The sequence below is a fragment of the Chaetomium tenue genome, assembly GCF_020726465.1.
Source record: "Chaetomium tenue strain MPI-SDFR-AT-0079 chromosome Unknown F5144scaffold_1, whole genome shotgun sequence".
Classification (NCBI taxonomy): domain Eukaryota; kingdom Fungi; phylum Ascomycota; class Sordariomycetes; order Sordariales; family Chaetomiaceae; genus Chaetomium; species Chaetomium tenue.
Genome location: NW_027117329.1, coordinates 1,858,627 through 1,882,628, shown reverse-complemented (window position 1 = coordinate 1,882,628; position 24,002 = coordinate 1,858,627). Strand labels below are relative to the sequence as shown.

The following is a 24,002-nucleotide window of genomic DNA, read 5'->3' as shown; positions in this document are numbered from 1 at the left end:
TGGCAGATCCGACGCTAAGACATGACCAAAACCGCCTTGGGCTGCTTTGGGTTTGACGTTCTCCTTGGAGTGAATGCTTTGAGGGAGCCCATACTTGTTGGGACTGAGGCGTTAAGCACATATGTCGTACGACATCGGGCTGGGAGATTGGCTCGTGTGGGGGCTACTTGCCCCAGCTCCTCGTGATTTAGGCTCGCTTGATGACGGGATTTGACAGCCGGTGAGCTACACAGTGAAAGGAGACCGTGTTGTTGTGTTACGGGTCACACCGACCGGGGTGGCAACTACCGGCCCCGACGCCGCCCACGTTCCCTCCAATATCTGTCGTGGACCACCGGTAGTACAGCGAGATTGTCACACTCCAACGGCCATGAAGCGGCCGTGGCACCGTTTAGGACCCGACACCGGTCAAGGGCGCCCAACGAACACATGCTCTCCGGAAAAGAAAGCTCTGAGCGGGACGACAAACCACAAACATCAACTCAATCCCTCACTCAACCCCTTACCACCACCACAGGTGTGTATATGGCCCTCTTAATTCACTACCTCGTAGCTCTCCAAGCAGATCTCAAAGCAGGCCCAACCCCTTACTCCGCAAAGTTCGTCGCGCCCTCCACCTTCCCAACCACGTTATACCGCTTCGAGAAGAAGGTCACCCAGTCGTTCAGCGTGCCCTTCTCCTTCTCGGGCAGGTCCTGCCACTCGGCGCTGACGTCCTCGGCCTTGGTCGACGTCTTGCCGAGGGCCCGCGAGGCGTCCTTGCCGGCAAATACTGCGAGGCGCGAGGTGGCGGGTTAGTGGGCTGTTGCTATACTTGCCATGATCGGGGAAGGGGGTGTGGGGATGAAAGAGGATGGAGAACGAGGGCAGGGCAGAGCAGGGCAGGGCATATGGCCGGGCTTATTACCGTGGTATGCGCCGCCTGGCTGGTAGGCTTTGTTGCCTGTTACGTCGTAGACGATGCCCTATGTTGGGGGTCAGTACTGTACTTGTCGGGGGGGCTGGAGAGGGCGGTAATACTTTGATAGCGACATAGCACTTTTGCCCCTCCTCACCTAGAAGGAAGGTTAGTCCATCAAGCTCATGGAAAATTCAGGGGTGAAACCAATATCGGGATTTGTAGTATCCCTCCTTGTGCAAAATGGGCAGTCATACCGCTCGCCTTGGCCAAGTCCTCGAGGGAAATGGGGTCATCCTTTGGAGGGTCCAACTGGACGGGGGTCTTGGGCTCAAACTTGCCGGCCATGGCGCTTGGTGTGAAGCTAAAAGTAAAGAGGGGAAAGTCTGCAAATGTATAATGAGCCTTTAGACCTGGTTGATGTTTTGTTCTTAGGAGCCGAGAGAGGAAGAAGGGGGGGGAAGTGGAGAGCGTGATCTTAGGGTTGGAGATAATACTCACTTTCCTTATTTTGTTGGTAAATTTAAACAGAAAGCAAGATTATGGAACTCTCTTAAAATGCTCGAAAAGTCACAATGTTTTGACTCTTGAGAGGTATCTCAAGTCCTGGAAGCTGGGATGAATTGGTGGAGCTGCAACGAGCCTCGGGCCGGGATGGAGGGGTTGGAGGGGTCGACAGGGATGTGCTTGGCCTGTCGGATGACGTGCAGAGGAGGGCTCGCTGCCTGAGGAATAAACAATCCACATGCCAGGGGAGCTCAAGCTTGGGCCTCTTTCCTTAACTGGACTTTTTCAAACATCGAACTCCGAGACTTGAAATAATTTCGACGGACCTACACACTCTCCGAGAGCTCAATTGACGGCCCCAATTGAGGATAAACCTCGAATCACGTCACAATGCCGATATCAAGGGCAGCCGGCCTACGGACTACCGGCGTACTTCGCCTCTCCCAACGATGCGCCTCTCCCATTGCCCTCCCCCTCCGCTCACAACCGAATCGATACCGGCATCAGACTCCTTCGGTGCCCGTCAAACTTTCGATGAGTTACCAATTCCGCTCGAAGTCAACAGCCACGTCGCAAGAGGACCCAGAGGACTCGCCTAGACAAACCGGAAAAACACCAAAACCGCACCCTTCTCTCAAGAGCATGTTCTGGCAAAGCATCAAGTCCGACACGGCCCGGGCTTGGTACGTCATCAGGAATACCAGCTTCAGCGAGGTTATGCGGCGGAACCCAGGTGAAGCCCTCGGTGCTATCGTGGCGTAGGCATCCCAGCAAGCGCGAAACAACAGTGATGATCGGGGCTGACAACCGTAACAGAATCGTAGGCGCCATCGGTGTCCTCATCTACTGCGTATACGCATATTACACCTACTTCTATAGCCGCCAGTTTACGCGCTACCCCGAACCCGTGGCACAAGCTCTCCGAAAAGCGCTATATTTTAGCAACCACGACCCCAACCCGCAGCGCGCCCTCCAATACTACAAACAGGCCCTCGAGCTCTGCGACCAGGAGGGGCTAGACCACTTCTCAGACGACGTCATGGGCATAAAGATTCAAGTAGCTGCATGGCTCGAGAAGATCGAGAGCTACCAGAACGCCATCAGTGTGTTAGAGAACTTGTTGGGTGATTGCAAGCGTTGGGTTGAGGTCATGGAGAAGAGTGCGGCGGAGGGGACGCTGCCCAAGCTGGAGCCGGCACCGGCCTCTGAAGAGGGGGAGCCTAGTGTTCCTGAGCAGCCGCGTGAAACCCTCTGGGCCAAGCGGACGAGGTTGTTGGCCAAGGCCGTCAGCGTCAGCGTCAAGCTAGCCAATCTCTATTCAGATGAGCACGTTCTAGAGCGGGAGTCGGCACACGAGCGGCTTGTTTGGGCAGTGGAGACGACACTGAGGGAGATGCAGAGGCGCGCCAAGGAGGGCCTAAAGGAAGGGGAGGGGCCGTGGATGAGCCCCGAAGAAGTCGGCGGCAGTCTGGAGGGTGAGTAGCTCAGTTGTCCCGTCCTCGCTAGCCTGCATACTAACTATGTCTTTGAAGCACTCGCACAGAGCTACCAGGAGAAGAGCCAACATCATCTCGCCGTTCCGCTCTTCTTCCAGGCCCTGAGGCTCTGCCAAGACCCTTGCCATATCGCCATCTTGAGTAAGCCTCGCCGTGATTCGCACTCATCAGCTACTTGAGGCTAACACTGCCAGTGAACAATATCGCGACTAGCTTCGCAGACCACCCGCTCATTCCGCGTGGCGACGCGCCCGTTCACGCCATGATGGAGGAATCCAAGACCTGGGTCTCTGCAGCCGAGCAGCGTGCGTCCTACCTCGCGGCCGCTCAACGGTGGGCACAAAACGCTATCGACCACGCATCAGAGACGCAGGGCGAGAAGAGGACGCCCGAGTGCGACCAAGCCTGCGCCGTCGCGCTGTCCAACCTGGGTTCTGTGCTGGCGATGCTGGGCAAGAACACGGAAGCGCGCGAAAAGTTCGAGCAGGCGGTTGCGCTGAGCAAGAAGTTGGGCTTTGAAGACTACGCAGCTGCGGCCGATGTCAGGTTACAGGAACTTCCCAAGGCATGAAGTCGTTCGACCTCGTGCCACCTCGCTGTTCCCGTCATCGAACACTTCGCCCCGCCCTAACCGGCCCTGCGATAACTCCGCCGACATCCCCGACCGAGCGAGGACCTACCTACTCTAAAACCTAAAACCGAAAACCGAAAGCGCCCCGATCTCGCTCCATGCGCCCTTCTCACTCTCCTGACGGCGTTGCCGACATGTGGGTGGTTCACTCCCAGGCAGAGACGCAACCCGCGTGGTCGCAACGCAGATCTGAATCAGCCCGGCGAACGAACCAGGGAAGTGGGATCGTTTCCCTCGGGATTCGCAACCCCCAAAGAGACCATGCGAGGAAAGAACCGCGATGGAGTCCCCGTACCCGGCAGATGCAACTCCGAGGCACAGCCACCCGGCAGCAGCCTTTTCCCGGGACTTGGGGGCGCCCGGGACCCGGGAGGAGGAAGGAGGCTAAGGAGGAAAACCGAACAGGAATAAGAAATGACGTGATCAGATCATAACCATGGAATCCCAAAGTCCCGGTTTGGGTGCGCACGCCTGCCCGCGGAATTGCAAAACGAGCGCCCGAGACCCGCCGACGGCCGACACGCGCCGACGGCAGCGACGGCAGCGGCGGAGGGCGCGGCGGGCGGGCGAGCGAGCGAAAACGGGCAACGCCGACCCGTTCTCGTTCTCTCTTGCTTGTTGTGTCTGCAGTCCCATTTTCTTGGGGGGTCACACAGACAGCGAGAGAGAACGACATCCCATCCCATCCCACATGACAGGGGTCCCCCAAGGAAAATTGTTAGCCACACCGCTGCTTTGTCATTCGTGCAATCGCAAGATCCTTGTCGGCACACGTGTTTTGGAGGGGGACCTTGGGAGAGGCGGCCGAGGCGGCTTGACGAGGGGTGTGGTGGTGGTCAATGCAGTGTGGTGCATCGTGCATGTCACGCAGGCCCACGAAGGGGTTTTGTCGTGCGTCCGTTTCATTCGTCTTTTTTGGCTGTGTGCAAATCAACCCTGCGATCGCTGCTGCGGCTGCCGTCTCCTCATTGTAACTTTACTGGATGTGGATGTACATGACTCGACATAGACTTCTCAAGAAGCCGGCGGAATGATTTCGACAGTCAACGTGCCTGGTTGATCCCTCTTGTTGGTCGAACTTTCGCTCTGGGGATTTTCGTGTTTGTGGAGGTGGATTAGACAGGTGGAGGGACATACACTAGACATGGACATGGCCGTGAACGTGGGATCACAACCCCACCGCGCTTGACGATGCATTTTCATGATCAGAGCAGGGATTGGGATAGGCGAGAGAAGGGATGGATGGATCCCCGTCGTGTCGTTTCCCATCCCGTGTCATGCATCGAGTTCTGCTGGCTGGCGCGCGAGGCGGGCTTCGAGAAAAATAGCCGTGCAGTAGCGGGTCCCACAAAAAGGTAAAAAAGGGCCAAAAACAAGAGACAAACCACAGGGGCCGAGCGGAATACTGGTGCCTATGGTTTTCTACCGCTGGCTGCGACGGTTGCTGCATGTGAGCCCGGGCGTGCAGCTGCGGCTCGGGGAATGGACTGGGGAGGGGGGGGTGCCCGGTGGGAGGGGGAGGGATCAGCAAGGTTGTTAGGCTATTCGCGGCGGCATGGGGGGGAATGCTTCGCCGCCGGCCGACAAGACAGATTTGCGAGTGTAGGTACTGTACGAATACTTGCGGCTCACTTTGTCGGAAACTTGACTACTTTGGGCTCGTTTCGTGGGCGAATTAGCGCTGTTTCTAGACATGGAGTCGACTGCGGTTTGGGGTTTTGCGATGGTTTCGAGGGTTTGATGAAGCTCTTCTCAGTTTACAGATCTCATTGTCGGCGGCCTCACCTTAGGTAATCGGCTAACATGATGTTTCCAGGTTCGTTTTGAGTTATGCCCGGTGCGATGGCGGCATGGTCTTGAGACGGTTTGACAGTTCGTTCCATTTGCGAGATCTGGGGCTTTGACGTTGAGTGTCCACAAGTTTTGAACTCCACTGTTCCGCACCACGTTTCATGGCGCCGTTACTCTGCTTGGCAGGGAAGGGACTTCGGTCATAAGTCGGGCGATCCGCTGTGTAACAATCGGGTGTAAGCCGGCTTTAGGTCAGGACTGCCGGGTTGGGGGGCCGCGGTGCGTCCCCCGGTGCAGGCCCGTCAACGGTTAGGATGCAGGTCGATCATCTTGACGGGTTTGGAAGACGAATTTGGAAGTAAACAGGTACGTCTTGCATGTTGTTGAGATACAGACGAAGTTGCGCGGGCAGTTTTCCTGGATTTCGATGGCGGTGTCGGCAACACCAGGAACCCCCTGTCCGTTACAAATCACCCCTATGCACTTCGTCCATCGGGTAGCCAACTCGGGGTTCCGAGTCGAGCGGTCGGGCGAGGTGAGTTACGGAGGTTGCAAAGGCTTTGAAATGCTCGCTTAGCTCAAGGCGCATACTAGGCGGATAAGATAAGGTACCCGCAAGTTACCTGCTGTTGTCGTGCAGCTTGACTGCTCCTCCTAGTTCAGAAGTCGGAGCTCCAGCAAAGTAGGAGGTTGAATAGAGTCTCTGATTGGCTAAGCGACCCCAAATGTCGGGCCTTGGCAGGGACGTTTAAGCTTAAATCGAGCCAACTGTTGTGGTCAACGTTGTCAGCTCCATGTCGGGGCGTCCCGCTGCCCAACAGGCAGACATGGTATGCACTGAGGAACGGGCTGGCCGACCGGAGCGCTTCTATCTTAGCCGCTGCACGCGGCTGGTGGCGAAGGACCGTGCTATTGGGATATGGTTGTCCCGTTATGCACATGGCGACATCAAGGGCTTCCGGCGAATGGAGAGCGGATTCTATCGGATGCTTCAGCAATGGTTGTGAAGCGGAAGGATTATCCTATTACAAACTTGCTCAGGGCGCAAGATTGCATGTGATGTCTTCGTATAGGAGACTCGTTCCTGGGACGTTGGCAGTCTAGGCGGGGGCGTCTGTCTGGCTTTGCTAGTTTCATGTTATCTGATTGGGATGCGACGCTGTGCCGGGGTTTGACGCGGGCCGGTTGTCCGCGTTTATCGGCTCCGGTCCGGCGGGGCAAACATTTCACCGGAATTGCCAAGACCGCCGACCTTCGCGGTCTGTGGGTTGCCGGTTACCCCCGGGCTCAATTCTGCTTAAGGTTATTCCGTAAGAGCCCAAACCCTACGCTGCCAAGCGGCCGCTTCAGTCTTGCCTCAGTCGGGTGTCCGAGATTCCTCAAGTCTGCCGCGAGTTTCACCGAGCCAGGAGCTGAGCAAATAGTAATGTCCAGGCTTGCGGCTCATGATCTCTTTGTCGGTGGCCCCAACCGGTGCCATCTCACCCCAACGCCGGGGACGCGGCACTCACCTGCCTCTCAAGGAGCGGTTTTGCGGCTTGTGATTGTGATGCGCTGTAACATCTGAGACAGGCTGATGTTGAAGATCTGGTTCCCTCTGCAAGACCACCAGGGTGGTGGTGTGCGGCTGGGGCCCGATTCCCCCGAATACGGTTGGACCCCGGACTCGGGGTCCACTCAGGACAAGACACCTGCCGAAACGGCGGCACGGTGGCACCCAACAACTCGATGGCCAGATGGGAGAAGCTATTTGGCGAGGCGCCGAGACCCAGGTGCCAGGCACCGACATTTCCTGGTGACGCGCTAGCGGCTGTGGAGGTCGGTTGTCAGCACTGACAGATACAGAGACATGTATGCACATACAGGTTATACCTGGCCAGTTCGATACACAGCCGTCCGTGACAGAACCGATTTGGAATTTCTGATGGGCCATCGGAGGGACCCGCTGACACATCCGTGTTCCTTCTTCCGGGGCCGTTGACCCCCGCGTCCACTCCATGCCAAAATTCCCTGCAGTCCCAGATCACGATTCGGAGAAAACTTTGTGTTACCGTTGCACCTCTTCCCAAGCGATATCTTCAAAGCGGAATAGTGGAGGACTCGTGGAGGATTGAGGAATGAAGGGCCCACTCGTTTTCGCTGCCTCGTCCAGGTCTAAGTTGGGGGTACACCGTCCGGGGAAAGCGATGGGAAGCGACGGTAAGTGATAGGTCATGATAGGCTGGTTGTGGTTTTGTGGTTTTGTGGTCGGCGGCACTGGTTTGACTTCGAGACCCATCGCCGCTCTGCTGCTTCACGTACCCGCTCACTCGGGAGCACCCCCCTCGGCACACCGAGCTACTACTGCATCTGCATGGCTGGGCATGCGGCGATCGGGCCCAAAGAGAAAACATAGCTGGCCGGCGAATGAAATGTCGTTTTATTGGGATGCCTTGAGATGGCGTTTTTCTTTGAATGCGGGGGGTCATCCACACTCAAGCTTTGTGCCCCACCTTCCCGTAAACGGACGGCACACCCGAACTTTAGGACGAGAGGCACGCAGAGGCACGCTCACACTAGCAGATCGTGCTTGCCGCAAGAACGCGAGATGTGTCAGGTTTCTATCAGGCAGCCAACTTCCGCCGTCACAATAGGCTAACGGACTCGGGAAACCGAATGCAGAATGCACGGGCAGTTTCCCACGAACTACACGATTCGAACCGGACAAACTTCCGATTTTACCAAACCCAATCAACATGGCCAGCTCGTCCCGCTTCTTCCGATTTGGGCATGATGCAGCGCCGACTTAGCGCGGAAGGCCAACAATCAGATCTCGCGCCAAGCGTGCTAATAACTTTTTTTGTTCCCAACGATATTTCACCTCTTTTGAACGACGGAACTGACTCGGTTCAATACTTCGTCCATCGCAATTGCTGCGGACGAGTTATCCCCTCGTCCGCTCGTGGTGGCTGGGCCTCCATTTTAGGGGCAGATGATCCACACAAGAGTACCAGGGGACCTTCACAACGAGAAATGAGCAACCCAGAGCTCGACCGGCGGTTGGACCGCTCGTATAGCGGATATATTAGCAGTAGTTTGACTGGGTGTTGCATCCACCCCACCATCGCCGGCCGCTGCGGCGCACGTTTTGTCAGCTTGGAGAAGCTGAAGCTTTTGAGGCATCGATTAAACCACACACCAGGGGCGCACTGCAAAAATACAACAAATCCAACGACACATTTCCCCTGGTTGCCCTGGCCTCGTCAGGTTCATGCCCGGTAGGGCTTCGGCTGCGCCGTTCAGCCGCGTGGCAAATGGCTTTTTCTGGGACACATTCTGATGTCGGTATCCTATCGATGGCCATCTTCCTTTGTTTACTCATCCATTCCCATGGACGGATGGCCGGCCATTGTGAGGCGACATCTAATTTGACGTCACTGCCTAGAAGGATCAAGAGGTTTCGCGTGCCTTTCTTGTCATCCAAAATGTCGAGAAGGGCATTTCCGTCCATCCGTCCGTTCTCGGATGCAACCCGGCCTGCGTAGAAGCGTCCAGTTTGGCAGCAGCGCATTATCTGATGATGCCAACTCAACTCCCGCCGTTCCGAGAATACACCGTGCCAGGGGGTCAGAGCCGCGCCGACCACCGGCGCCATGTCTCGCCTCGAACGCTGATCCCGTGGCCGCCCGCAAGAATATGCAAACTTGCTCGGCAAGGGGGCGCGGGAGTCGGCGCAGAAGGGCGGTAGAGGAACGTATTCTTCATGTTACCTTCATGCTGCCATGTCCATGCAGGTCAAGAGATACGTACCACTTCCCCCCCCTTCCCCCCCTCCCCCCCCCCCTCCACCCCTCCGCTTCACCCCCCTGTACGCCACCACTTTGCTGTGAACCCTGGAAGCATGCAAGTGCCAAGGCCATACCCGTCGAGAGACTTGCAACTTTGTTGGGTATCTCCGATCTCGTGTGGGTGTGCACCGAGCCCCTGGCTTCCGTCGCTCCATGTGTGTGGTGGAGCCTCGTCTCGCCTTACAGCCTTCTCGATGGGTATGATAATGTGAACCGAATGCCCCCCTGATCGACATATATAAGAGCTGGTCCCCGTGCCAGGTGTTGAACCATGCCCTTGCTCTCACCTTCTCGCCTTTCGACCATCCACGCCCTCAGCACGCCTCATCAAGAGCTCGTCGCTCCCCACAAGGCTACCCATCCCCATCCCAACACCTCAACAGCCTTCCTACAGCCGGTACCATGGGAGACCTCGGGAATTTTACCGACTTCCCGTCGCCACCAAACTCGATGTACTATGTTTACGGGGATCATGAACCATACTTGTCCGAATCGCAGAGCCCAAACAACTCAGCTGTAAGCGTTCTGCGCTCATTGATCAGGGGAGCAAAAGGTCTAATGGCTCGATTTAGTATGACCCCGCCGCCGGAGACAGCCGGTACCCGAGCCCCGGGCACGAGGAAGGAGAATCCGCGGACCCATCAGAGCAGCAAAAGCCGGTAGCCAAGCGGAAACGAGAGAACCGCTACAAGAACGCCCCTCCAGCCGTGTTGTCGGTATGTAGCACTTCCCGCCACCCATCCCCAGCAAAACCGCAAGCTAACCGCGATCTGTTTTCAGCGACGGAGAGCCCAGAACCGTGCCTCGCAGCGGGCGTACCGCGAGCGCAAGGACCAGAGGATAAAGGACCTAGAGGGAATGCTCAGCGACGCCAAACAGCGCAACGACGTGCTCAGCCAAGCCTACGCCGCGCTCCACGCCGAATACGTCTCCCTCAAGTCCTCCCAGATCGGCGACGCCAGCTACCCGCCCCAGTTTAACAGCATGCCGTACGGCAGCGCCAGCACCAGCGCGCCCGGCAGCATGGGCCTCAACGCCGCGAGCAGCGTCGACGGGCTCGAGGGCATCGACATGTATGTCTACGGCGACCTGAACACGGCCGGGTACACACTCTGAGGTGCCCAAGAAGCGGAGATTTCTGGTTTTCTGGCGGCCTCCCCCACGTTCTACTGTGAAGAATGGCGGGGGGTGGCCCGGACATGGCAGCGCCACACTCCTCGTCTTTGCTCCGATTCAGGGCGTCTGAACGACCAGTTCGAAATCAAGGAGGCAGTCAAGCCGCTCCTTCCCTGGGTCGGAGCAAAACGCACGGCAGCGCCGCGTAGCGGGAGAGTCTCGAACACGGAGAAAATGGAGACCGGCTTACACGGGGTGGCCAAAAAAGGGAGAAGAAACACCCGTCAAAACCCTCGCTCTTCAGTTTCGGGCGCCGAGCTCAGCTAGGCGAGTCGGCGAGTTAACCCGCCTCAGGTTTCCCATGGCGAACGTGGGATACACACATGTTGAATCCACTAGTATAGGAGGCTTCTTTCCGTTTTAGGAAAACGAAGGGCATGGATGGTGGGCGGATGACGGACAGACAAGGGCATTGGGTGCTTACTTACTCACCTCACTTGGGATCGGGAATGGTTCATTGGGTTGGCTTTTTTAAAGGGCGTGGCGTTTTGGTGGGAGTCCTTCATCATCGCCATCACAGGATGGATGGTGGTGGGTGGCGGCTGGGTGCCTGGCGCTTTGGTGCTCGGTGCTTGGTGCTTGGTTTGGTGTTTACCTTTTTGGTTAGGGTTTTGGGTCTTGGGCTTTTTGCTACTTATAATGGACGGGACCAATACCCACCCGGTGGATGGATGGATGGACGGATGGGTGCATTTGAGGGCATACATGACTTTAGTTGACTTAATGACATGATGATGATCATCACAGCACAGGCTTTGAGGGGGCCCAAGGGGATGTCTGCTGGTGATGTTGGTTTCGAGCGTTGATGCCATACCAGGGCCAGCAAGTTGTAGTGGCAATCTACCTATGTATGAGCCGGAAGAGAAATGGGAGGGATAGAAGAACTAACCCCCGAGTTGGGGTAGTTGGTTGTGCGTGTTGTCGGTGGGACGTGGGTGCTTACTGATACCCGAAGCGGTGGACAGGGGTACGGAATCTGACCACCTCTCTTTCCACTGATGGTACAAGCGCTACATAGGTACATAGGTGTGCCGGGGTTATAGATCCCATAATATAATAAGCCGTAACTATACTAGGACAGCTCAGGTGCCCATCTTTCTCTTGTCTCCCAGAAGCTGAACATCATGGCGCTCTGCAGGTAGCAGTCCCACCAGTCAATTCTTGGACTACTTCGCTTGACGGCACGCTACTCCACTAGGTAAACTAATGAGAAAGGATGAGCTACCAAAGCCCCAGTCCTGAATCTGGAGCATACAAGATCTCGCTGTTGTTTGGCGACCGGAAGAACGGCCAGCTCCATTGATACCCGGAGGTATGGTGTATGTGCGGCTTCTTCAGCTACGATTCACCTTATATAATCCTTCATATGATCTTACATCTTTCATTACCTTGCCGCCGATTATTCAATAATCAGAATACTATAGACCTCGCTTTTTCTATTATAAGAGCACTCACTCATTATGTTTTGAAGGTTCTCTGTGGGCCCTTAAACCGACACTAGACAGTGAACAAATTCGCCTTATTCCCGGCCTTCTTATCTCTTAATTTTCATCACAAACATACCTGAGTGCATCGATGGTGCTCTATTTATTGAATTGAGTGACAATGAAGATTATTGTCGTCTGTTGCGCACCTCGGGACGCCCCATCACATCAACCCCCTTTGTAAACAGTAGATATCCAACCCCGCTCAGCAAACTTAAGATCGATGACAGATGCGTTGAAATCCACCTGTCATGGTAGACATACGAAATTGACCTTCATAGATGGCAAGAGATCAGAAAGAGTATGGTCCAACATGGTAATATACTTTTGTCTCACATCCTATTCTAGATGCTGGCTAAATATAAATGAGAAGTACCATACAAAAGGGCTCTTTGCATGTGCCGAGGTCTCTTCAACTAGTCGTTTCCGAATGTCTAAGCTGGCAAGGCGGGTTCCGCAGCCATGCCCAAGAACCGCGATCAAGAAGTTAGCTATCCCTCTATTAAAGATGAGCAGTGTACAATGGGCACTATGTGCTCAGGTACCATGAGTTTAGCGAGCTCTCATTGAAGTTAGCGCAGCACTTGTAGCCAGAACTCCGGAATGTTAGAGGAGCTTTGCGCTTTGCGCCATCGAGTGCCGGAGGTCAGCAAGACTCTGTCCCGAGCGAGGCCTCACTGTGGGTGGACTGGTCTCGCCCTCGATAAGGGGTTGGCATACCACATGAGACTGCGAAGAAGGAAGGGACGGCCACACTACAAGATGAGATAGGAAGACGAGGAGGCAGAGAACCGTGGCCCCCAACAGCCTTCGGATAACCAACAAAATGAGAAAGGGGGCAAAACTGGTTTCACGAGACGGCGCAGCGAAGTTACTGTTGTTCAAACAAAAAGGGGTTCCTCGGAGACTAAATCTGAGAAGCGCGGCAAAAATACATGATTCATTTTTCTTCATTGCCATAAGTTCATACCCATACCCAAGATTCCATCTGAACAATCTCGAGGACCTTTGTCCCCCATAATATAGCCCGAGTCCTTCAGCCCTAGCGTCAACACGGATGCGGGGCGGGTATAATCCCATGTTGCGGCGGTTGCCATCGTAATAAAAAGGTCCCCGGTGGGGATAAGTGGGGAAGTATGACCCAAGTTATGAAGGAGTTGTGTGTAGTTGTTTTGAAAGGAATAAGAAAGCCCGGGCTGATGTGCCAACTGCCGGCGGTGATATGTGCTTTCATGCCGGTTGTGAGGGACCAGCGGTTCGGGGGGATGGTTCGGGGCACGACCAGTGACTTGGGTTCGTTCCGGCCGGGCCCGTAACATGCTGGTGTATAGAGGATGATTGTCACCCTGTCGCTTTACAGAAGAGGTGGATGTAAGCTACGGACTCATTCGAGCGTCATCTAGCAACGGTTAGTTTGACGAGCTTGGTTCAGGTGGATATGATGCATGTAAGCTAGGTACTCACGAGAGACGATCACTGAGTCCCTCCGTCACGAGCTCGGTGCATCGGCAGCCGGCGTCAACCGCGAGGTCGGAAGCGGCCATTCCACAAAAGGGGTATCCCGAGCGTCAGATTTCCTCCGGCAGACCACCCGGCGGGTCTGTACGAACTCGGTTCCTCGCTTTCCGTCCCACCGCAGCCCGGAAGGGACTCGGCTTGTTGGGCGAATGGTGGCTGAGGAGAGCATGGTCTGAATTTCGGTGCCTGGATGACACTGTGATGGGTGGGTGGGAGTTGGGTGATAGGGCTGCAGCAAGTTGCCGTAGGGTGAGGGTGTCAGCCCCTTTTTTAAGCAGGCGGCCTGCACTTGCGGGACGGAATGGGATCGCCGCTGTCGATTCCATGCCTGCTCGATGACAACATGATGTTGGGGGCGCTGGTTGCTGAATCAGCCGTCTTACCCATCTCTCCACTAGAGGACGCGATTCTTGTTCAAAGACTGGCAAGCGGACCATTCGAGAGTCAGCCGTGTGGCTCTCCCTGTATGCAGTTGCATCGTTTAGGTCAAGAAACTCTCCCATGAGAGGTCGATCCAAAGAAGACACTGCGAAGTCATGCTCGAGGGGGCTTGGCACCGCTGATGTGAGGAGGACTTATTGGATATTAAGACCTAGCTGCGTTTTGGCCTGCTGCGTGTCAGCAAGATGCCGTCAGCGGTTGGACTCGGTGAGTGGAAGACTTAAAAGGCGCGTGAGCCTTGCTTTCTCTCATCTATGTATGGACATACGTACAAGACTCACCGGCCCCGCAACGCATCGCCGTGTCCCCGCCCCGTGTCTACCGGGGTGGTCGTCATCCTCGGCTTCTCCACAACCCGGATCAACTGGCATCCATCCATCCCTGGCCCTGGCCCTGGCAAAGCCGATAACTGTGTTTTCCGGGACCGCGTCCGCACCCGTGCCCATCGCCGACCGTGAGGCGACCGATCCTCCGGGTTTTAATCCGATGCCGAGAGCTCTTCAAAGACGGATGCCACTGCGAGGTTCCGACGACCAAAAGGGCAACTGGATAAATGGGCCAATTTACCCTGATAACCCCATCCCTACAGGCCGCCATTTTTAATATGAGGGCGGGTTTCCTTTGGGCGGAACAATCGGTGGATGGCTTTCGGCACTGAATTTGCCTCCACATTCCACGTGGTAGCTAAGGATCCGGGGGAAAATGCTGCACAGATACTGGCAAAACCCAGATCGTTTTCGCCGTCTCCTGATGACAAGAACAAGGTGTCATCGCAAACCACCGGGCCGTAGATGCCATTCTCCTTCTTCTTTCTTTTTGTGCAGCAATTGAACACGTTGAAGGTCGATTGGCAGGTCTAGACCGTCGCGTTTGGATGATACCCGAATCGTCAGCCTGCTACAATTAGTGCAACCAGCTCGACTTGTGCATCTTGTACATACCCACTTCTCAGGGGAAACACGCGGGGTCTCTCGAAGCGACTTGATCCGCCGCCTGGGCGGCAACATGCGCTGTCGCCCGGCTTGCCAGTGACCCTCAACTAGCTACGAACACGACCATGGGATTTGGGAGGAGTATGCTTAGCCATTTTCTGGCGGTTGTGGTTTTCTTGGTAGCACGGTCCATCGCAGGCTTCACCAACGCGTTTGACGGCATCACGAGCGGATCGAGCGTGGCCCTGACTTGGGATGCCGTGGAGCCGCAACACTACCCTTTGCGCATCACGGCGCAGGTGATTGATAAGAATGGCGACGGTTTCAGCGCGAATGCGTATCGGGTCAATATCACAAGTATGCCGCCCCTTCCCACATGGCGTTCTTCTACGGGGCTGGACAGGGTTGGTCCATGTCATGGTCCTGAGATGAACCTGAAGGGGGAACTACCCCAACAGAAGGCGGAATTCACTAACCATGAAACTAGCTGGCGCCAGTGGAACTTCATACTTATGGTCGGGGGCGCCATACCCGCTTCGTTGGGTTCCCAGGGGACTATACCAGCTCGAGCTGAGGCCGATGAGCTGGACTGGGGTTGATGTGCCCTTGCTGGCTAAATCACCATTTTTCAACATCGATTCAGGGAATGCGGCGCAGACGGATGGGCCAACAGACGAGGTAAGTTAGCATCATCTCGGTAGCCTCGGAGCTTGTTGGGCTAACACGCCTGGCTTTCATAGCCCACGGCACAAGCAGACTCCCCTAGTGATGACGGTCCAGTCATTAGCAAGGCGGCAGCTATTGGACTCGGTGTGGCCGTCGGGGTGCCTGCGGTGGTGGGAGCGCTGGTTGTGGGCTGGTGTGTCTGGAAGCGGCAGCAAAAGGCGGCCACGGAGAAGAGGCGACTCAAGAGAAGCGAGTTTGTCATTAGCTGAGGGAAATGAACGCAAACTGATTTCAAGGCAATCAATAATTGAGAAGTCTGCAGACACGGGCAGGACGGGAATAATTTCTGCTTCTCAGGTTGGTCAACGGGATGCCGTGCCGTAGGTGCCGTTGCTGCGCCAGTCTCTGAGAAATGAGAAATTGGTGTCAAACCGGTGACTTTGTGCGGGATGCTTATGCACAGTTCTTGTGCCGCGTCATGAACTGAACAGGGGAGGCAACACTGAGATGGGTGGATGGAAGGGACTCGAGAAGAGAGAAGCGGCGGGGGAGGAGAAGGTGTGGCGCGAGGTTTTCAGGGGAAGGAGCTGTCAACCTGTCCAAATCCGGGTTATCGCATTTCCCCGGAGCCACCCCGGCTCGTCAGTGAAAGAAGCTGCAGGTGAATGCACGGAATTGGAAGGAAACAATCGCTTGTGGGAACACTTCGTAATGATCCCTGGCCCGATATCTCATCTCGTTCCTCAATTCCGGGTTTGTGGCTTGATGATCGACGGGCCAGGCTATCAGAGATGTATTTTTAAGCTCCCCCACGTTTTTCAGCCCTGGTTTGCGCTGGAAGAGGAGACGATCGACTCTTACGACAACGGTCTCAATGCTTGACCCCAGGTTCAAATTCCCCAAAAAATTCGAGAAAGGAGACCCTGAATCCAACCATCTCTCCTATTCCATCCCATCCAATCACCCTAACCTGAGAAGAACGGTGGCGCCGGGCACAAGTTGGGACGAGGTACCCGCTCGCTTTGACTGGTCCCCACCATCCAAGGGTGGCGCTGCTTTTTGTTCCTGCATCTGGACTCTCTCAATGGCTCCACATCCCGTTTCGAGAGTCTCGGCTCGCGCGGATGGGCCCTCTCTGGCCTGTCATCGGGCCTTTCGTTCGCTTTCGTTCACTTTTCACTCCACTGACAAGTCTCCGACCTCCAACGGCCCGCTCCACACGCGATCTTTGTGAACCTATCGCAACGAATGAATAAACACCTCTCAGGCTAGGCGGCGGCAAATGTTTCCCTCAAGTCCATCTTCCAGGCTTGTCTGGGGTGGGCTTCAGGACTTCTCGAGGAGGATGAGGAGAGGGAGGAGGGCAGGAACCCCGAGATGGATCGGGTTGGGTAATGAGCGAGAGGTGTGAATTGTCGTCTTCGCGAGACCAACTCGGAATGTGTGGGTCAATATTGGGCATGCTGATGGAGCCCGGAACCAACACCTCTGCTGGGGCACACGTCCCATGCTTTTTCATGCGGCCGTTCCTGCATCTCACGACCAATGAGAGATGGTTGGTTCCTGATCCTCCTTCTCAAGCGCCCCCAGGGCGTATCCAAGCGTGCCAAGGATCGATACGAATCTGGGCCTTGAAACCGCCAACATGTCCAAACCCTGAACGTGGGCCTGACCATTGGCGCCCGAACCGGACATCGGCTCCTTTTTGGCGATGGGCTCGCCTTGACGACCTGAGCCACGCGGTTGCAGTTGTGGTGGGTAGCCGTGGGCACAGCGACGCGGCCCCCCCCTTCCCGTCGTCCCCGGGGCTCGGCTGGCTCCCTAAAAGGCTTCCGATGCCACCATCAACATGCCAGCGCTTCTCTCTCTTGAGCCTGATGCTTCTCCAGCCAAGTCCCTCAAGCTGCCTCCCTAGCGAGACTAGAGCATTGTTTTTGCTCGTCCTCTGACGTATCGTACGTCGACTACTCACTCGTTCAACCCATCTCAGACCACTGTCACTCTTTCGTGTTATTCACGTAAAACTTCCCGATGGCTCCTACTGTCATCCGGCTGGGCGCTGCTGCCCTGGCCTGTGCCTCGAGCACCCTTGCCCTCGAGGCCTATCAACTCAAGGAGTCCTACAACCCCTCCAACTTCTTTGACAAGTTCGCCTTCTTCAGCGACCGCGACCCCAACCAGGGGTTCGTCAAGTACAGGAACAAGGCAGATGCCACCAGCCTTGGTCTTATCAAGAGCACCAAGGATGAAGTCACCATCAAGGTCGACTCCACCGGGACCGACCAAGACGGCCGGAGCAGTGTCAGACTTGAGAGTGTCAACACGTACAACTCGGGTCTGTTCATTGCCGATTTCTCCCACTTCCCCAAGCAAGCCTGTGGTGCTTGGCCCGCTTTCTGGATGGTCGGCCCCGAGTGGCCCCTGGACGGTGAGGTGGACATCTACGAGGGCTGGAACTTGAACGAGCGCAACAAGGTCGTGCTCCACACCGACGACCCTCAGTTGGTCGGCTCGTGCACCATCAGCCCGGGTGACTTCACGGCCAGCATGATCTACAAGAACTGCTGGAACAAGGCTCCGGGTCAACCAGGCAACACGGGCTGTGCAGTTGAGGAACCCAACGGCTCCTTCGGCAATGAAAAGGGCGGCGTCTGTAAGTAATAACCCTTGGCAACGATGGAGTCCGCATCCCGAGTCACTGACACTGTCTAGACGCCACCGAGTGGGCGGATGATGGCATCAAGGTCTGGTCCTGGCCCTCCGGGGGCGCCCCCGCGGACGTGACGAGCGGCAAACCCGACCCGACCAAGTGGGGAAAGCCCAAGTTCGCCGCCGGAGGCAACAGTTGCGACGTCACCAAGGCCTTCCGCAACATGCGCATGGTGTTGAACATCAACCTCTGTGGTGATGCTGCGGGCGGCCTCTGGGGCGAGACCTGCAAGAAGAAGACCGAGGTTGATGAGTGCTACAAGTACGTGCAGTGGAACCCCAAGGCGTTCGAGAAGACGTACTGGCAGGTCCGCGGCATCAACGTCTACCAGCTTGAGACGGTGAAGCCGACCCCGAGCTCGACCTCGACCACGAGCACCTCAACCAGCACTTCGACTAGCACTTCGACCAGCACCACCTCGACCAGCACTAGCACTAGCACTTCAACCACTTCGACCTCGGTTGCCGAGACTTCGACCGTCGAGTCGTCGTCCAGCACCTCGGCTGCCGAGACCAGCACTGTGCCTGAGGAGGAGCCGACCACTACCACCACCTCGGAGACGGCGGCGGAGACTGTGACCCCGACTTCCTCGAGCGAGGACGCCAGCGAGACGGCCACTGAGACTGCCACCGAGACCGAGAGTGAGTGCTCGGATGACATTACCACCTCTACCACCGAGGTTCCCGAGGTGACCAGCACTGCGGCGACGGCTACCGAGACCGAGACTGAGAGCGAGTGCTCCGATGACATTGCCACCAGCACTGAGCTGCCCGAGGTAACCAGCACTGAGCTGCCCGAGGTGACTAGCACCGAGCTTCCCGAGGTGACCAGCACCGCGGCGACGGCGACCGAGACGGAGAGCGAATGCTCTGACGACGTCACCGAGTCGGCGACTGCCGAGCCCACCAACTCGGTCCCTGATGTGACAGTCACCTCCTCGGAGAGACTCACCACCTCGACCATCTACACCACCACCACCTACACCATCACGTCCTGCGAGCCTACCGTGACCGAGTGCCCCGGCCGCGTCGTGACCGAGACCATTGCCGTTTCCACCACCGTCTGCCCCGTGACGGACGTCGAGACGGACGAGCCCACCGACAAGCCCACCGGGCCCAACCCCCACCCCACCGACAAGCCTACCGGCTCCAACCCCAGCCCCAGCTCCAGCGTCAGCGAGATCGTTACCACCATCCGCACCCTGACCACCATCTCTAAGACGACCACCGTTGTCCTGCCCCGGCCGACCGACGACGGCGGCGACGACGAGGGTGACGACGACAACGAGGGCGAGGACACCCCCAGCTTTGTCCCCTCGGGCGTGCCCAGCTCCGCCGTCTCGGACGTGGTCGAGCCCACCGGTGGCGTGGTGCCGCCGCCCATCGAGATCGTCACCACCCTGCCCACCGCCAATGCCTCGCAGACCGCGATCAAGCCGCCTATTGAGACGGCCGGCGCGGGTCGCGTCGTTGTCAGCGGTTTGTTGATGGCTGTGGGTGCCGTTGCTGTGATGGTGCTGTAAGCGTGGAGGGGGGGTTGTTTGTTTGTTTGGGTTGTTTTGTTTTGTTATGGCGGGGGAAAAGGGTTTACTACTATTCTAAGGAGGAAATGTTCAGAGGCTTAATGTATTGCTTGGTGTCATAGAGGGAGAGGATGTTGTGCCTTAGACTATTAGTTTTGGATAACGAGCACGTATATGTTGATGATGGAATTATTTGTCCTTTGGGACGCTACTTACTTGGCTCTGAGAGTTATTTGAAGGTAAAGTGACATACTGTTGTTGTTGCCTTGATCAAAGTGCTGTCCTGTTGGGATTGGAGGTCCATCGTTAGGGCTGGTGCGCCTGGGCAGTTTTCTTTCTTTCTTCTTTCTTTCTCTCGGCCCTGTCTTAGGGTTAGGGTACGCATCAAGTTTCTCTCGGTTTACACGACAAGTTCTAGGACTTGTGCTATGATTAAACGAGAAATGTAGATGTGGAGAGATCTCGTTATTCTTTCCAAGTAGTGAACTTTCAGACCTTCAAGTGTCGTTGCAACAAAGTTAGCCATGTTCGGATGGCCTGTCGATCGTGATTTCGGAGCTCTGGGCAGCTGCAAGGGCCCGCAACCGCCGATCTGCGGGTGGGTGCATGACATCAACTTTCCGAGAACACCGGAGCTCCACCATTTCAACTTCAATACTCCCACTTCACACAACCTGCCCATGTGCCGCGACTGACGGCCTCCTACTTCCTGCCAGCTGGAGGCTCGCTTATTTATTTATTTTAGACATATACCTGCTGTGATCGGACACGCCTCAACCATGTTGAAGGTCCTCCGACCACGGCCCTTCCTCGCGCAAGGGTCGTCAGCGATGCGACGATTGCGACCACCACCATCCCGACCCATCGCAAGCCCCCTACGAGTTACCACCCGATGCCCTCCCTTCAGCAGCCCATACTCAAACCAACAACCACCCCACACCATCGAACTCTTCCCTCCCCGACCTTCCCTCCCCCGACCATTCCGCCCACCAACACGCCCAACTCCCATCACCCTCCCCCACCCCCAACAACACCACCACCACCACCAACACCGCACCTACAACTACCACCCCAACAACCACAACCGCCGCACCCCCCCACCCCAACCCTACAGCGACCCCGCCTACCGCGACGCGCGCCTCCTCGCGGCCAAGCCCCTCCTCCACTGGCGCGGCTTCCGCGCCCTGCACACCCCGACCACCTACACCATCCTCCTCGCCGTCGGGGGCGGCCTGGCGGCCTTCTACTTCGCGCACCTCGAGACGGTGCCCGTGTCCGGGCGCACGCGCTTCAACGCCTACGGCGCGGCGTCGGTGCGCCGCGCCGGCGAGCTGGAGCATCGGCGGTTGCTGTGGGAGATGGAGCAGCAGGGGGTGACGGTATTGCCGGAGTGGGATGGGAGGGTGGTGAGGGTGAGAAGGGTGATGGAGAGGTTGTTGTTGCCGTTTAGGGCGGTGGTGGGGTTGGAGGGCATGGAGGGGGAGGAGTGGGAGGTCAGTGTGGTGGATGATCCGCGCACGGCGAATGCGTTTGTGTTGCCCGGGGGGAAGGTGTTTGTGTTTAGTGGGATTTTGGGGCTGGCGAGGAATGATAGTGGGTTGGCGACGGTGTTGGGGCATGAGATTGCGCATAATTTGGCGGGGCATCATGGGGAGAGGCTGAGTCAGGATATTAAGGCGAGTGTGGTGCTGTATACCATGATGGTTTTGGGCGGGGCGTTTGGGCTGGGCCCGTTGATCATGCACTACTTTGGGTCGCGGTTTTTGGATGTCGCGTTTGGGTTCCCCATGAGCAGGCTGCAGGAGAGCGAGGCGGACTACATCGGCTTGATGATGATGGCCGAGGCGTGCTACGACCCGCAGGAGGCGGCGAGATTCTGGGCGCGGATGGAGAAGGCCACGGGGCAGGAGATGCCAGAGTGGATGAGCACGCATCCAGCGGTAAGTAATGGCGGTTGTTGTTGTTAGTCTCAGACTCGCTAACGAATGGCAGAACATGAACAGGATCAAAAAGATTCAGGAGTGGCTCCCCGAGGCCATGGAGAAGCGGGCACAGAGCGACTGCAGCTCGACAACGGCATTTGCTGATTTATTCAAGCATGCCATGCGGACCGGCCAAGTCTTTTTTTGAGGAGCTGGCCAAGTGGCCTTGTATTTAAGCGTGGAGTTACTGGGCAGATCTGGGATGGAGTTAGTGGAGTATGTTGAACGAGTGAGTAGCCTACGGTTCTGTATGCCTGAAAGGAAGATACCCTATCCACCTACTCCTGGCCATGCCAACCAAACCTGTGAAGGGAAACCACCGCTTTAAACTTTATACATGACCGCCTAACAACCAGCATCCCTGAGATCCTCATCTCTTCACCTCCCCCCTCTCCCAAACAGCGCCCTCCACAGCGCCCTCCACCTCCGTCTCCCCTCCCCACCGGCCGTCTGCACCGACCCAACCGCCGACATCAGCCTCTCCCGCTCGGCCACCTCCCTCTTCTCCCTCCGCTCCCGCCGCACCCGCAGCACCTCGCGCCCGACCACCTCAAACACCTGGTCGACGCCCTCCCCAGTCTTGGCCGACACCTCCAGAAACGGCACATCCACGCCGCCATTGCCAACGCCATTCCTGGCACCGTTACCAACCCCCATGCCACGCGCCGCGCGCATCCCAGCCGCCCGACTAACCATCACAGCCCCACCGCCATCATCTCCATCCCCATCCCGCTTATTCCCCACCAACACAATCGGATACGCCCGCCCGCGATCAATCCCACCCCCAGCACGCGACCCCCCACCCCTACCACCACCACCACCACCACCACCCGGCAAAGCCCCCCCCTCAGAACCAGAAGAAGAGGAAGCAGGAGTCACCGGCGCGAAATGCTCGCGCATAAACTCGGCCAGCCCCCGCGCCAGCTGCAGGGAGGCCGGGTCGCGCACCGAGTAGACCAGCACGGCGGCCTCGGTGATGGAGAGGGCTTGCGCGAGGAGGGGGTTGCTGAGCAGGTGGGCGGTGGGCATTTCGAGGGCGTCGATTAGGTAGGTTTGGGTTTGGGCTTTTTTGGGAGGGGGTTGTTTGGGGGGTTGGGGTTGCTTGGGGGGTTGTTGCTGTTGCTGGTGGTGGTTGTGGTTGTGGGGGGGTTGTTTATACAGCCGCGTGGGTTGGGGGCTGTTGATGTGGGGGTGGGAATGGGATTTGGTTGTGTTGCCTCTGGGGGTCGGGTTTGTAGCCGTGGGTGAGTTGGTGTGTGTGTGAGCTGTGGCCGAGGCGGGCAGGGCAGGTGTCTCGACCTCGAGGGTGATGGGGTGGCGGCAACCTCTCTCGTAGAAAGGGTCGGGAGGCAGGGTTTCGCCGTGAAAGGTCCCTTCGCCAAACTGGATCGGCTGGTAGTTAGAATCACATCGCAGTTGAGGTGCCGTGATTGCATGGTGAATTGGATTGCTTACTCTTGTTAGGATAGCCGTCTTGCCTGTGCCTCGGCCACCGATCACGAGCACTCGGAACTCGCCCGCCGGTTTTTGCTCCTCCTGTCGCTTCCGCTCGGCCTCTTCGGCTTGTTGGCGTCTTCGTTCCTCCTCAAGAGAGGGCTCCGTTTCTTGCCAATGAAATATCGCCTTGAGGTACTTGGCCTCCTCGGGCGACCACACTAACGAGTTAACCATTTTGGGTGGTTTCTCATTGCACTTTGTTGGAGATGCTGTCGAATTTGTGAATTATCGCGGTCGGTTAGAAATCGCGTTGGTTTTAGAGATTCGATACTCACAGGGTTTTAGAATGAAAGTTGGAATTCTTTGTTTCCCATGTGCGGCCAGCTTGAGTCATTCTACGGATCATTCAGAAATTCACAATGGTCACCGAGCTGTAAGTTAGGACGGAACAAAGGCAGCAACAGCAAGAGCAGCAGGAGCAGAAACGCGAACACAGGTAATCACCGTGACGCCATGTGCTGGGTGGCACATCGTCGGACTGTATTCTGGCAAATATCAACCTCTAACATGAGTCAAGATCAGCATCATCCCGCATCCATCCAAATCTGCCATGTGAGAGCCCCTTCAGGTGCCTTTCCGCGAGGGGGGCAGGCAAAAGGAAAGGGGTCACGCCCTCTTTATGATCTTCAGGGAGCCGCCCAACAAAGGGAAGACCGAGTAGGCTAATATCGATTCCGTGTGTCGAGGGGGGTGCATGACTGGCAAAATAAAAGGCTTATGCTTCCCAAAATACAAAGCATGATATATTCATATTCATCTCTGCATATTGGGAGATTTCTCGTTTCTCGAAACTGGAAGCGGCGCAGTGGTCAAGGTAAGGGCCAGCAGCTAGTCACACGTTGCCCTCACTTTAAGTGATTTGGAGTTGGTTCCTGCCATGGAATTAAGGCACGAGAACCCACCCGAAATTATTATCATCTACTC

General features: G+C 56.6%; 8 protein-coding genes across 8 annotated transcripts; 6 read left to right on the top strand and 2 right to left on the bottom strand.

Annotated features, from left to right (window-relative positions):
- Window positions 1-386: 386 nt before the first annotated feature.
- On the bottom strand, window positions 387-1,586 carry F5144DRAFT_24822 (cytochrome b5-like heme/steroid binding domain-containing protein). The gene is made up of 5 exons (XM_066783420.1): window positions 1,400-1,586; window positions 1,156-1,284; window positions 1,021-1,055; window positions 908-965; window positions 387-772 (listed from the first exon to the last, which is right to left on the bottom strand). The coding sequence occupies exons 2-5, from the start codon at window positions 1,244-1,246 to the stop codon at window positions 588-590; spliced, it is 369 nt and encodes a 122-aa protein (XP_066648148.1). The 5' UTR covers window positions 1,247-1,284; window positions 1,400-1,586; the 3' UTR covers window positions 387-587.
- Window positions 1,587-1,657: 71 nt separating this feature from the next.
- Window positions 1,658-3,720, top strand: F5144DRAFT_24795 (uncharacterized protein). Its single transcript, XM_066783417.1, has 4 exons — window positions 1,658-2,163; window positions 2,222-2,880; window positions 2,938-3,042; window positions 3,096-3,720. The coding sequence occupies exons 1-4, from the start codon at window positions 1,796-1,798 to the stop codon at window positions 3,470-3,472; spliced, it is 1,509 nt and encodes a 502-aa protein (XP_066648147.1). The 5' UTR covers window positions 1,658-1,795; the 3' UTR covers window positions 3,473-3,720.
- On the top strand, window positions 3,721-4,621 carry F5144DRAFT_24796 (uncharacterized protein). Its single transcript, XM_066783418.1, has one exon. It carries the CDS (start codon window positions 3,969-3,971, stop codon window positions 4,539-4,541), a length of 573 nt encoding a protein of 190 aa, XP_066648146.1. The 5' UTR covers window positions 3,721-3,968; the 3' UTR covers window positions 4,542-4,621.
- Window positions 4,622-8,787: 4,166 nt separating this feature from the next.
- F5144DRAFT_636042 (uncharacterized protein) lies at window positions 8,788-10,553 on the top strand (the record flags this gene model as incomplete). Its single annotated transcript, XM_066792624.1, has 7 exons — window positions 8,788-8,819; window positions 8,926-8,980; window positions 9,019-9,108; window positions 9,203-9,307; window positions 9,469-9,666; window positions 9,723-9,866; window positions 9,931-10,553. The coding sequence occupies 7 exons, from the start codon at window positions 8,788-8,790 to the stop codon at window positions 10,264-10,266; spliced, it is 960 nt and encodes a 319-aa protein (XP_066648145.1). The 3' UTR covers window positions 10,267-10,553.
- Window positions 10,554-14,599: 4,046 nt separating this feature from the next.
- Window positions 14,600-15,755, top strand: F5144DRAFT_24484 (uncharacterized protein). Its single transcript, XM_066783388.1, has 3 exons — window positions 14,600-15,058; window positions 15,189-15,379; window positions 15,442-15,755. The coding sequence occupies exons 1-3, from the start codon at window positions 14,827-14,829 to the stop codon at window positions 15,634-15,636; spliced, it is 618 nt and encodes a 205-aa protein (XP_066648144.1). The 5' UTR covers window positions 14,600-14,826; the 3' UTR covers window positions 15,637-15,755.
- Window positions 15,756-17,398: 1,643 nt separating this feature from the next.
- F5144DRAFT_636040 (concanavalin A-like lectin/glucanase domain-containing protein) lies at window positions 17,399-19,606 on the top strand (the record flags this gene model as incomplete). Its single annotated transcript, XM_066792623.1, has 2 exons — window positions 17,399-18,020; window positions 18,080-19,606. The coding sequence occupies 2 exons, from the start codon at window positions 17,399-17,401 to the stop codon at window positions 19,597-19,599; spliced, it is 2,142 nt and encodes a 713-aa protein (XP_066648143.1). The 3' UTR covers window positions 19,600-19,606.
- A 601-nt stretch (window positions 19,607-20,207) lies between these two features.
- Window positions 20,208-21,864, top strand: F5144DRAFT_522558 (peptidase family M48-domain-containing protein). The gene is made up of 2 exons (XM_066786746.1): window positions 20,208-21,539; window positions 21,592-21,864. Exons 1-2 carry the CDS (start codon window positions 20,379-20,381, stop codon window positions 21,727-21,729), a joined length of 1,299 nt encoding a protein of 432 aa, XP_066648142.1. The 5' UTR covers window positions 20,208-20,378; the 3' UTR covers window positions 21,730-21,864.
- Window positions 21,865-23,432, bottom strand: F5144DRAFT_522557 (uncharacterized protein). The gene is made up of 2 exons (XM_066786745.1): window positions 23,037-23,432; window positions 21,865-22,973 (listed from the first exon to the last, which is right to left on the bottom strand). The coding sequence occupies exons 1-2, from the start codon at window positions 23,250-23,252 to the stop codon at window positions 21,960-21,962; spliced, it is 1,230 nt and encodes a 409-aa protein (XP_066648141.1). The 5' UTR covers window positions 23,253-23,432; the 3' UTR covers window positions 21,865-21,959.
- Between the last annotated feature and the right edge of the window lie 570 nt (window positions 23,433-24,002).